General features: G+C 39.3%; 1 protein-coding gene across 5 annotated transcripts in view; it reads right to left on the reverse strand.

Annotated features, from left to right (window-relative positions):
* Positions 1-3,402: 3,402 nt before the first annotated feature.
* Positions 3,403-13,528, reverse strand: part of mef2d (myocyte enhancer factor 2d) — a 134,586-nt gene continuing 124,460 nt past the window's right edge. For all 5 annotated transcript variants that reach the window (XM_041987179.1, XM_041987178.1, XM_041987181.1 and 2 more), the window contains one exon: positions 3,403-8,334. In XM_041987179.1, coding sequence (XP_041843113.1) covers positions 7,908-8,334 — 427 coding nt within the window. In that variant the 3' untranslated portion in view covers positions 3,403-7,907. The remainder of the gene's footprint in view (positions 8,335-13,528) is intronic.

A 13,528-nucleotide genomic window follows, 5' to 3' on the forward strand; every position in this document is an offset into this window, starting at 1 on the left:
TTTTCATAATGAGATGCATAGTGCATCATTTGATGTATTAGCAGACTGAGGAGAGAAAGACATTACATGTTGGACTATGAAAAGTGAAAGTAAGTAATGAAACTAAGTAGGATGAGATTTTCTTTCCCCTTTGGAGATTATTAAGTACTTGTCTCTCATCGACCTTTTCTGCACCTGTTCATCAAAATAAGGAACTAATGCACTTTATCATTTATTCAAAAGAAAAAAAAGAAAAAATGGTAAAAAAAAAGGAACTGCAACTGCATAACAGCTTGTCTGTTTCCTGTCTGAAAACCTGTAGTTAAGTGAGTACTGAGAGAGTAAAATACCAGATTGTTATAACATTATGCCAAACAAAACCTCAGTCACAAGGCTGTATAAAAATAAAAGAGAGGTTGCAGTGTGGTGTGCAATCAGGTAATGACAGCAGCAAGTTGTTTTTAGAATGATTCATGAAGCGAGAATATAAAGTCTGATCTTCCACTAGAACAATCCTCTGAAATGCGACCTTGATGTTTGACTTCAAACTCATACTGGCAAAAATACTGCTGTTTCACATTGTTTTTTCTTCTCTGGAGACTAAATAAATATAATTAGAATAGCAAAATATGAAGAATTACACAACTCACTTTCTGCATGAAAGAGATTTGCGTAAAATTAAAAACAAAACCATTAGATTGGAATTTCCTATGTTTTATAATAAATGTTATCATTATTTAGAGTTGAGTGAGGTTTAGTTCCTCCATTATTATGTGTGTGTGTGTGTGTGTGTGTGTGTGTGTGTGTGTGTGTGTGTGTGTGTGTGTGTGTGTGTGTGTGTGTGTGTGTGTGTGTGTGAGACACAGCAGATGCCCACACAGTAATTCAATTCATGTGCAGAAATTAAGTTAGTTGCAGACACACCACACCCATGAGCACTGAAAGCAGGTCAGATGGCACAGATGAAGACAACCCATTGCTTAGGCTACCGATTTGTCTCAGGACATTTGCAAAAACAAAACAGGTTGATCGCAGCAAAACGTGAAATGAGTTTGACTTCTGCTTATTATATATATTTTTAGCGATCTTATGATCTTATGATCTGATCTTATGTATGATTTCTTTCCGTAAAGATCATGTTAATCCTTAGATTTTTAACATTTACCTACATATTTTCCTACATATCTAGGGTTCATAGGATGTGTTAGAACAGATTTACATCAACATCGTGGGTGTTGTCCACACACAGCAGCAGGAAATTGAGCTGACTCCCAGCAAACAATGCTCACGCTGTCCGCTGTGACCGTCAGGCTGGATGTGCATGGTTATTATTAGTGGCATGTTGAGGCAGGGTAGTGTGTGTCTGTCTGAGTCATGAGCCCAGCAGCTGTAGTCACTTCAGGCAGTTCTGGGTTGGGTTAAACATGAAGTCACATACACCTTACCAGTTTTAAAAGTCCTCTTCCTGCAGTCATTTCTGGTGACAATGTAATTTTGGGTTCTGTGCATATAGAACATTTTTATAGGTGAGGAGGGGTGTGTAAGTGTGTGTGTGTGTGTGTGTGTGTGTGGGGGGGGGGAGGGGGGGGGCACATTTTATGTAAAAGGTTAATTAAAATTTGTAAATGCAAAAAGACAATGGTATTATTTATTTAAATCAGCCATTACTTATTTAAGGTTATCCTCAATAGTGTGCCTTTAACTATTACTGCACAAAGACTTAAAATACGAAGCTAGTAACAGAGAAAAATTCCTTCTGCCCAATCAGAACCTTTCTTAGTGTTTACTCAGCATTGTTAGAATGGCACTGTCACTACATCTGAGGGTGGCAGTTAGATTGTAAGAGTTTTCCTTGCACCTTTAGCCCACTTTGATTCCCGAGATCACAAGATTAAAAATAAAAAAAAAAGAAAGTAGCTGTCAGCCTTGCACGTTGTCATCATGAAGGCCAATAATCTAAATTTAATCTCATTTTAGCAAAATAAACAAGAAGTTTTAAGCTTTATTTTTATTTGACCTTCAAGTGTGATATTTTTTCAATGTAACTTGTTTTAACTGTAGCTGTTAAACTATGTGCAGCATCTATTTCCTCTTTGCAAGACCCTTAGCAGATGTGTTAAAGAGGTTTGAGTAGCAGAGAAGCTAAACACATACAAAACAAAACTCGCTATCATGAATCCCTGACAAGGTGTGGGTGTAGAAATATATAATACCAGACATTAGCTTGGAAAAGGGCTTAATTTGAGCTTTAGGCCAACATTTGTGGTTGTGATTGTTTTTTTTTTTTTTTTGTTTTGATTTGTTTGTTTTTTTGTTTTTTTTTTTCCTCTTGTACTTGTTGTATTATACATGCTCTGATTAGGTTTTTGAAATTTTTATCACAATAAACAAAAAGCAAAATACCCCCAAAAATTCTTAAATTCCACAGTAAATGTACTAACTGTCCGGCATTATGCTCGGTAGTCTCTTAAGTAATGTTTTGATCATGTTTTGACCAAAGAAAAAAGATTGCTGCTGCTCACTGATTGGTTCTTACATTTGACGGCATGATCGGAAAAGAATAACACATTATTGTGATTCATCACCAGGAAATGAATGTGCTATATTAAAAATAGATTTTGTAATATAAAACAGGAAACTAGCAGCTTTGGTATGGATAAAAGTACATTTTTAATTACCGATAATGTTTATTCAGCATTATTAATGTATTTTATTCACTTTAAAGACATAATTGCCATAATTGTCTTAGCTTTTAGAAAGAAGACTGTACCTGAAAGGGTTGGAAAATAGTATTCTTTTGGGTCCAGATTAAGTAAAGCTTATTTTATATGTATGTGTATGACCAAGACTCATAGATTTTCCTCACAAATTTGGTAATATAAATAGAAGATCCACTATCGACCTTTTGTTAGACAAACTTGTGTCTGTCACTGGCCTCTCAACGATTGTGTAAAAATGATAAAAATGAGACAGTTAATATTTCTGCTCTGAAGATCAATAAAGTGTCACATTTCACTGATTTTTACTCACATTGTCTCTGTGTGACCACCAGCTAAATAAGACACACAAGTGTTCTGAAGCTATAAACTGTATCATTATCATTTAATTAAGACAATAATTATTTCTTAATAAATATGTAGGTCATAAAATGTAGTTATGTAATACTGCATAACAGAAGTATGCCTTTGAATTCTATATGTGCCATAGTTTTGTTTAAAAATGTAAGTAAAACATACAAGCACCCTTTTTTTTTTAATATTATCACCCCCCCCCCCCCCCCCCCAAAAAAAGTTTACACTATCAAAATGAGCCACTGCATCCTACACAGCATTACCTCCAATCCAGAACGTTACATCGCCCTCTAGTGGCCATGTTGTGGTATCACCACCAGAAACATCAAATAAATGACACACTCACTTTTTCTGTAGGTCAACCTGTCTATTTAATATATAAAATACGGTAAAACATACGCAAAAAGGGGGGAAGAGTAAGAGGGGACCAATGGATACTTTGGTACAATAACAAACACTTTTTTTGTAAAAGCAGTATAGAATTTGTAATAACATATCAGTGCATACTTTATTTATGAAAATATACACAAACTGTATATCATTCTCCAAAAACAACAGAAAAAAAAGATCTTTACAACAAAAAAAGCTGACTAGCCGAACACAATATATTAGCTATAATTTACTTAAAACTTTTTTCTTCATTTTTCATTTTTTTTAAATGTAATCCTGTGTGACGTGTAGTTGTGTCAATATTACATTTCCTATAACATGATTCACTCTTCTCTCGTTTTGAGACGGCCATGCACTGACATCATTGTGTCTGCTTAGAAATAAGTTAGACGCTGCCCCCTCCCCACCCCCTCCATGTTTCTATGTGTGGACTGAGAGGTTGTTTTTATTTTTACACTGGACTTAAGAGTTGCAGCATTGAAGCGGTTCGTCGTGGTCGACTCGTTCCGCGCCTAAATCCACAGCCACACGTGTACTAATAACCACTACGCTTGTGTTGTCTCATATCATAAAAATCGTGCAACATTAGTAACACCCTTTTTTTTTCTTTCTTTTTTTTATTTTGAAGAAAACAAACCCCAAGAACAGAAAACAAAAATATATTTATAGGATACTTCTCATATATTAAAATAAAATCAAATCCCAAATAAAACGAGATGTCTAACCTACACAAAGAAACGCAGATTTCTATATCATCATGACATCCACCATCAGAGAAAGCTGTGGTAATGATGATAATCATAGCAATAATAATAATATCAATTCTCAGAGAACAATTATAACAGACTGTCACCAGCACAAATTAACACTGGAAAGTGAGTGAGACTTCTAAACATCATTATACAGGAGCATGTATCGCTTTTTCAGTGGGAGGGGAGCAGGTCCTCAGTACGATTGTCTTTCTGTTTTGTGATAACAGCGACCCCTGGTGTTGCTTTGTGGAAGTTGTCAGGGCTTCGTAGGAGCTTTTCTCCTGCAACCTGACAAGCAAAAACTCCCCTGAGTCTTGTCACAAAGGACGCCCCTTTACGTCTATTTGGACAAACTTGCGCTCTGAAATGGGGATTGAGTTTTTGTTTATGTTTTGTTCGAAGCTCTGGGCACAACAGTCCTAACAGTCAGTGTTTGCACTCGTGGGATTTATGTTCACCCTGCCACGCATTCAGAAAAGCATTATTGACATTAGTGACACTGAGACTTGTCATGTAAAGGATGAGTGTGTGACAGACAGAAATAAAAGGAAATGAGAAAGCACTGATGAAGAGAGGAGAAGATGACGGGAGTAGTCAGAAATGGAGAGTGTGTGGGGGGTGTTCGTGTCAGTCGTGGTAATGACCCCATGATAATTAAACTTCATCTCAGCACCCGCTGTCCGGACGAAGCAAAATGAGTGTGCTATGAAACGTGTACGCATGTGTGTGTGTGTGTGTGTGTGTGTGTGTGTGTGTGTGTGTTTCAGGCGTTTTGAGATTAAGCCTCCAGAGAGGAAATAAAACCAAACCGAGTGAGTGACAGGGGTGAGAGGGAGGTGACGAGGGCCTGCCCATGAGAGAGATGTTATGGCTGGATGTGGTAAAACTCAAAGTCGACAAGTCTGCGTTGGATTTGGGAGGTAGTCATTAAAAGATCAAGAATCATTCTGAAACCTCCGGCTTAGTGACAAACGATACCCAAACTGCCTCCAGTGCTTTTCCCAAGCAAATGGACAGAGTCTGAGTGCTTTTAGGAAAAATGAATACACAAACTTGCACTTGTGACCTCCATGGTTTTAAAAATCTACTCACTAAACCCTAATTCAACATTTGACATTTTTATAGAGTAAAAAAAGATGACATCCTTCACATTTCTTTTTCCTTTATATATATACTTTTTCTATTTTAGCTCTCTGAATAGAAAAGTACAGCCAACCAGTGACAGGAAAAGGAGAGTGCTTTAAATGTAGATACATGGCTTTTAATACGAGGAAAGGGTAAACTTCTAAAATAAAAACAGGGAAAAAAAGGAAAAAAGGGGAGTTTCCTTGGCTTGTTTTATCTTTTGCAATCTGCGTGTGTGTGTGTGTGTGTGTTCTAGAGTTTGACTGATATGTCTGTAACATAATACTGACATAAAAAAACAAATCAAACTAAAAACGATTTGATATACCATAAAAAATAATTAGCCGCCGTTTGCAGCTTTCAATGAAAGCAGCTGCTCAGTGTTAAAAGTGAAACCTTTAAAATTAGTTAATCTTTCAATGAGCTGTAAAGAAAACAAAACATTTAGTATAAAAATTTTACTTACTTGTCAATAAATTATAATTTTATGCTATTTGGTTAAAAAAAAGGAATTTTTTTTCCAAATTTCCATATGTAATTACTTTCTTTATTACTCTAATATTAAATAAAGTTTAGAATGCAACACAAAATACTTACCTCTTATCCTGTAATTTTTTTTAATTTACTTGAATTTTTTTTAAAAAATTAAATAATAATAAAAAAAAAAAAATTAAACTGATTTCAAACAGGCAGCTTGCATGTGCTACCGGGACCCCTGACTGCTTCATGCATGGCAATAAATTAGCTTAATTTATCTAAAACAAAACCAGAATTAAACAAAAGATTTAAAAAACTGTACTCCTATCTGCATATTACCAGACTTTTTCGTAGTTTTATATCAGTCTCACCCTTGTGTGCATGTTCAGTGTGTGAGTGTATATTTATGGGCTGAGGTGTATGAAGGGGTCAGAGGTGGGATTAAGGTAAAGTGCGCTCCATCAGTGATAGAGTCCAAACCATTTCTCACTCAAAAACAGTCCCGAGTCACCACAGCTTCACTTTTTGGCTCAACAGCACCCTCTCTTGGCTTGTCCACACATTACACTCTATATACACGCATAAGTATCATTAAAAAAAAAAAAAACAGACCAATCCACTGAGAAATAACATTTGCTTTTTTCTGTTCTGTTAAGGGACATCCTGCAGAATATATAGTTTGTATATACAATCCCTGTCGTCTGTTGTCTCTTGCTCCATATGCAGACCTGCCTTTGCAACTGCCTGAAGCTGATTAAATATATACTTGAATATGATATATTTTTTAACCTTCAAAACACCTTATCCCTGTCACACAAAAGCCACAAAGGTTACAGATTGCTTATATACACGGTACCTCACAATGCCCCACCCCCCCCACTTCCCCTGCCCCAGCCTTATGTGAACATTAGCTATCATAAAAATTATTTCAGCTGTGTGAATTGCAGGTGTGTGTTCAAGGATGAAATTGAGAGTGGACATTTGTCCAAATCACTTACTAAAAAAAAACAAACAAACAAAACAAAAAAAAAAAACAACAAAAAATACAACAAAACAACCAGTTGAGGTTACAAACCCGTATACACTCACACACACCAAACACACACACCTTTCTCAGCATCTGTAGTTGACACGATGTGGGTGAATCGAGGAGCATCTGTCATGTATTGAGCTGTTGAAGCTCATCCCTGATTCAAAGAAGGGCAGTCTTTTACCTCTGTGTTCCTCATTTTACAGCTAGTCTGCATGGTTCTGATTAAATATGGACCTGCGGGTGTCCGTTTCTTATATGGGGCCCAAGCAACAGCCTTTTGAGGAAACCACTGGCTTGGCTCGGCAATCTTTTCTTTTAGTGTCTTCATATTCAAAACCCGAAATGAGCCCAAACTCTAAATAGTCAGGACAGAAAGACAAAATTGTACAACTTTAGACAGAGCAAAACTGCTCAGCCTCTTAGAAGAAACAAGAATTCAGCAAAATCGCAGTACAACTGTGGACGGGCTGATGTGTATAAAGATGTGGACTCATTTAGTGGCTGTGTTAATACAGCGTTGTCATGTTTGATCAAAATCAACTTTGGATTAACAGACAGTGAGGTTGTGAGAGTGGGTGAACCCCACCAGCCACAAACCAAATGCAGGTCATGCTGGGAAACTTACTGGTTTGTCTGTCTGCTCTGTTAGCAACAGTCAGCATGTTGGGTAGAAGTCCACATGGCCAATTTGAGGCCTGATTAAAAACATACTCATTCACTTGTATTCAAATGCAGCTGAATCAGGTCCAACATGATAATTTTGATGAGTAATCCCTGCTTTGGTGGCTCAACCCACTGGGAGTTTCATATGTGCGAAAGTACATTAGAGTTCAAATGTGAATGCAGATTGCCAAACAAGTGAGCAACAGTGTCCACACGTGCCACGAGTGTGTTTGCATGCTTGTATTGTGTGTTTTTCCTGGGTGGACGGTAGGTTATTGGGTCAATGGTGGCTATCATATGTGTCTGTGTATGCAGGAGGGAGTTTAGGGGTGTCGGGGCAGGTGGGGTCATGTACACAAGCCACAAGTACACATCTCCATCCTCCATCTGTTCATCCTTCTCGTTACATCCATCTCTTTATGTGACCCAAGCATCTAATCTCATTCTCTTGACGTTTGTTCCATCTTGTTCCTGAGGCTCAGCTGAAGAGGGCCGCAGGAGGACCATGGTAGGCTGTTGGGCTCCGACGCCAGCCTGGTGGTGGAAGTCTGGACCGATGCCCCGACCCTCGTCCCGGTCGCTGCCCTCATATGAGCTGCCATTGCTGCTGAGGCTGTCAACGGGTGAGCGGCCTTGGCCTCCTGCTTCTAGACGCAGGGTACCAGGGTAGGCGACTGACACCAGACCTTGTCCTAGGACTTGACCTCCTCCACCTCCTCCTGCACCACAGGTGGAACTGGGAGTGCTGCGGTCACGGTTGGGAGAGACAGGCTCAGACTTGATGCTGACGTTGGGGTTTGTGTTGACTGTCAGTGCGGCGCTCTGAGGCACTGGGCCCACTGGCCTGGAGAGACACATGAAGCAAGAAAAACAGTCATGACAACAAGTAGCTACACATATCACCTATGGACTTAACATGGGAGCAGAGCCTGATGACGCAATCAGTTTCAGGGGATGAAACACAGAGTTCAGCCATCTTTGAAAACATTCATAGAATTAATGCATCACAATGTTCTTAAAAACATACACCGGATGTGTGAAAGGAAAAGCTTGCTAATTTGCGATACAAAAACCCAAGACAACCAAGTAATGCTTTAAACCAGGCAAATGTAGGCTTGACAGACCTCAGCATATGGAGCGCAAAGACATACAGGACACATAAGACCACAAAAGCACAATCCATAAGCCATGCAGTCCAGACATTCCTGCATATCAGAACTTATCAGCTGAATATGAACATCAGTGTTAAGGTCTTTTTTTTTCCCCATTATGGCTTCTGACAACAAGTTCCTATAATCTTGATAAGAGACCTAGTGACACAAATTTCCTCATAGACGGTTCATTCCAATAAACTAGTTACATTTTCTCTTTACATGTCTCTTTACATTTCTGTCCTTGGGTATCAACAAACTGTTCTATAAAATTTAACAAAGAGGTTCCTTGTTCTACCTGCTGGCAGTGTTCTAACTAATGAAGGATTGCTTTTGGAAAACACGAAGGAAGGGCATTTGTGCAAATATGTGATTTAAAATATAGATAAATAAACTCCAGTCATCAAGTTTCAGTATTCCAAAAGCCAGTGAGCTTTTAAAAGTTTCCAACTTTTAAAAGGTGCTTCTGACTCATTATGTTGTTGCCCAGCAGCTTCCCAAAGGTGAGAAACCACACTTCACAACCTTTTTTTTTTTTTTTTTTTTACAGCCCATAGCATCATGTGACAGCTGCGTTTTGCTTTATGGCACTGCATCCCACAGCAGCAACTGGATATCAACCAGGGATGAGTATTTTGAGAAGAAGGGTGATTGTTTTAGTCGACTAATCAGGGAAATTAAAATCATTTACTCAGTTTGTCGTGACATCATCATTAATGTATGCTCTCCACACAATTAGGTTTTTTTTTCTAAAGATTTTGTAGGCTCTAGTGGTCTGCATTGTACAGTAGGTAGACAGGAAAGGGGATCTGAACCGGTTGTGTCAAGGAGCTGTAGCCTAGACATGCACATCCCTCATATCAACACACTGGCTATTTTGTACCCGCACCATGGCTGATTTAGTAAAGAAAGACAGATGGACATTATTGGATAAAGCAAGGGAAGAGGGCACAGCAAAAGATGAGACAAAAGTACACATCAAGCTGATTTTTAATGGCTGGAGAGCTCCATGACGCAAGATGGTTGCCGAATTAGCCTTTGTTAGGGGACGCTAAAGTGCGATAATCAGCTAAACTTCAGTGGTGCGCCTTTAAAAGCTCAGTAGAGAGAGAAATATGAACAAAGTTTATAATATCTGGAAAAAGGATTTCACAACAACTGAAATCATCTTTCCTTTTACAGTTCTTTAGTTTGATATATTACTTTAACAAAGTGAAGGCTATTAAAAACTTAACAGTGACTTTACCTTAACCTACACTACATCTACAGGTGGCGTAGTCATCTTTGCTATGCATAACTTATTCCTTTGGTTTATTTTATAAAATAAATATGTACAGATACAACTGAGATTGGCATCCGTTTATTTAGTGTTAAATAATATTTCTTTCTAGTTCCTGGGAGTTCCAGCTGGGTCGACGGTGCTACAGCTGTGGTTGGAGAGGGTGAGGTCAGAGACTCCACACAGCACCGCAGCCGTGTCCTCACAGAGGAAGTCCTACAAGTCCAGAGGGACACCATCAGCACTATTAATGAGGTGGCCGAGGAGTTGCGGGAAATAAAGACTGTCTGCACAGATATTTTGGGACAACACTCAAAGCTTTGTGAAAAAGACATACAAATAATTAAAAGAAAAAAAACTCCACCTCTTGCATGTTTCATAAGCATTGCATCACTTCTACACGATCCAGCCTCCAATCTGTGCCCCACTCTGCTGTGTCTTAAAATGGATGAGTCATGGGTAGACCCAGGCCAACCAGCCACTACACTGGTGAGCAACATGTTTGGGTCACATATGATTTGGACGTTTAGAGAATGAAAATGCTTTGGTTAATGAGATCAGATTTAATTTCCAATTTGTAATTTCCCCATGGGATTAAAGTAGTCTTTTTTTAAATTTCATTCTCACTTGATGCATCTATTGCAACTTTAGTGCAGTTAATAGCTGGTGCCAAGGCTGATTACATTATTTTGCTTGCCTGTTCATCCCCAGTGTAGGAAAGTTAATGTAATATTGTGACAAACCAATGATGCCGTTGGCTGTGGTATCCTCAACCTGCCAGCCAGTTCCCTCTAAAGGTGCTGGTTGCCAGTAAACCCAGTGTTGTCAGCACTTGCAGAGGGACTGACATGGCGTGTCTCTGTTACACCGAGCCCAAAGCATCACAGAGGTCCAACAGCACAGCACACAAAACCAGCTCATTAGCCATCCAGTAAGGCTTGCTGGTCTCAAAAATATGCTCACTCCGGAGTCTCGCACCATATTGTCCAGCAGTGCCAGATAAGCCACTGTGCGTCTTTACGCATTGGGGTGCCTTTTTATATCCAACCATCAGTCATCTCTCTGAATAGCTACAGATGGGGAAATACCCTGATGGCAGCCTGACTGACAAGCACATCTACACGGCGACCATGTCATTTTATTTTGAATTTATTATTATTTTAAAAGTTAATGTGTCAGGCACATTTTGGCAGCAGAATGTCCGTCTTATTATTTAGCATGAATGGATTACCGTGTAAGTTTTCTCTCACAATGACGGAACATATTTTAGCAGTTCAAGTCCTTATTATACATCTCCATTTCTCTTGTAAATCCTGATTTGTTTTCTTTTTCAGGAGTAGCAAAATCAAACATGCCTCTTAATAATTTTTCTGCAAATACCTTTAAAATATAACGTGATGTGAAAGGCAATATTTGATTTTGCATAAATGTCTCACATTTCACATAATTTCCTTGATTTTATTCTGTGCTGTTGGTGTCGAAGTTTACCGTTTTTCCAGATTCTGTGCGTACGGCAGGGTTGAAGTTGCCATGGAGGTAGGGACATTCTCCCGCCAAGTTTTGTTTTATAAATCCCAAAGTTGACTATAATTGCTGTTTGCCGGTTTTTGAACAAGCCAGCTTTATAAATTAGGCCCCTGTTCCTTAATGGCCTGATCCTTAAAGGCGGTAGTTCTACCATGTCAATGAAGATAAGCTTTGCTACCAGTGCTTCTTGATTAGGAAAAGATTCACACTAACCAGTTACAGTCCTGACATATGTGAAATGTTCTTAAGTTTTGGATCTGTGATAACAGCCTGAAGGAGAACACACTCCTGCTAATGATAATTTCAGATCAAGTTCCCCACGATGCTTGGAACAAAAAAAAAATGAAGAAAAAAAAGTGCAAATGCTAACCCACCGTCTGTGCATCTACCTGCCACAGCTCTTTGATCAGCCCCTCCACCCTAACACTCAGCTTTCACCTCCTCCGCTGGCTGGAGGCTGAGTCGAACCTGTCACCGAGGCTGACACCGGCTGATGACGCTGCACTGTGGCTTGCTCCTTTGACGGTGTCGACACGATTTTTCGGATTGGGCTCGTTCCATCTCTTTCTCTCCCCCAGAGTGACATTGTAGATCTGAATTTGAAGCTCCCAATTACTGTGTTTGGCCCCTCGGGTGTGTTCTAATATGTCATATCATGAGCCATCTGCAGCACTGTATCTCTAATATTCGCTCAATTACTGGCAGACTGAGAGGGGAATTTAAGATAGCACTCCTCCAGGCGATCTGGGTCTGCGGCACTCCAATGTGCTCACTGTCTTCCTCCGTCTGACACACACACACACACACTGCTTCTCTTCCGTGCGCAAACACACACACACACACACACACACACACATACACACACACACACACAGCTCAGTGGCAGCAAGGTTCTCTCTGTCTCTTCCTGTGCCCACTTCATCAAACCTGTGCGAGGTGGCTCAGGCTGGCGCAGGTAGATGGATGGGGGTGCCACTAGGGTGCCGTTGCTATGGCGAATGAAAACGGCCAAGTCAGCAGGCCGGTGACAGTGATGAAGGTGAGAGAGGCAGGCACCAACCCCCCCCCCCCCAAACACTAACAACACAGCGAGCACAGCCAGGAGCAGACACTTGGTTACAGTGAGGTGTGGAGAGCTGCAGCCTTGATTCCCAAAATACTCTGCTTCTCTCAGGATGAACCAGTTACCAAATAATTCTTCTTTAATCTAATTTAAATGATTTTACAATAATGTGTTATCATTAAGTTTGGTAAAGTTAAATCAATTCTGTATTTGAGCTGTTGGACACAAAAAAGCAGGTCCAATGTTACTTATAAAAATCAACGTATGAGTCACGACAAGTACAACTCATCCTGTGAAAACAAGCATATAAAGGCCAATTCATGATTTCTGCTTATTCCACTAATGCTCATTACTAACATTGCTCCATTCAAGCCAGAAATGATCATCCTCCATCTGTGACCTCCCCAAGGATTTTTTAATAACAATTTCATGCATTGCAAGAAAAAGTGACAAAAACAAAAAAACAAAAAAGAAGAACGTCTAACTTTTTCCTCTAAGACCTTATCGAAAACATGCTGTGCACACAAGCGTAGAGCTGTTAGTCAGTTCTTGTTTTTCTGGCTTCTGCACAGTTGGCGTGTCTGATACACACACAAGCTACGAGGACACAAAGTTGCCTGCGAAGAAGTCAATGTGGAACTATGTTGACTTGTAGCACATGAAAAAATTGAAAATATTAAAACTGCTTTAAAGAGATGTTAAATTTAGCAGGAAATTAGATTGTGGCACAACACAGGCTTGTGAACTTTTAGATCTTACACACAGTCACCACAAAACAAAACTTCTTTGGATTTTCAATTTCTAAACTCTGGCAAAGTGTATCAAAATTGTAATTTTTAATTTACAGGAATGTGAGTGGAGGCACTGCATCAGTATCACTGTTCCAGTACAGCATATTAATCTGTGTTGCTCATCTTTTCCCTTGGCTGCACAGTTAATATTCTCTGGGTGAGATTTATGTCCTCTCCTTTTTGCTCTCTTCATCTCTAACCATTTCCACGAAATTTCACCATTTTGA

The sequence above is a fragment of the Melanotaenia boesemani genome, chromosome 6, assembly GCF_017639745.1.
Source record: "Melanotaenia boesemani isolate fMelBoe1 chromosome 6, fMelBoe1.pri, whole genome shotgun sequence".
Taxonomy (NCBI): Eukaryota; Metazoa; Chordata; class Actinopteri; order Atheriniformes; family Melanotaeniidae; genus Melanotaenia; species Melanotaenia boesemani.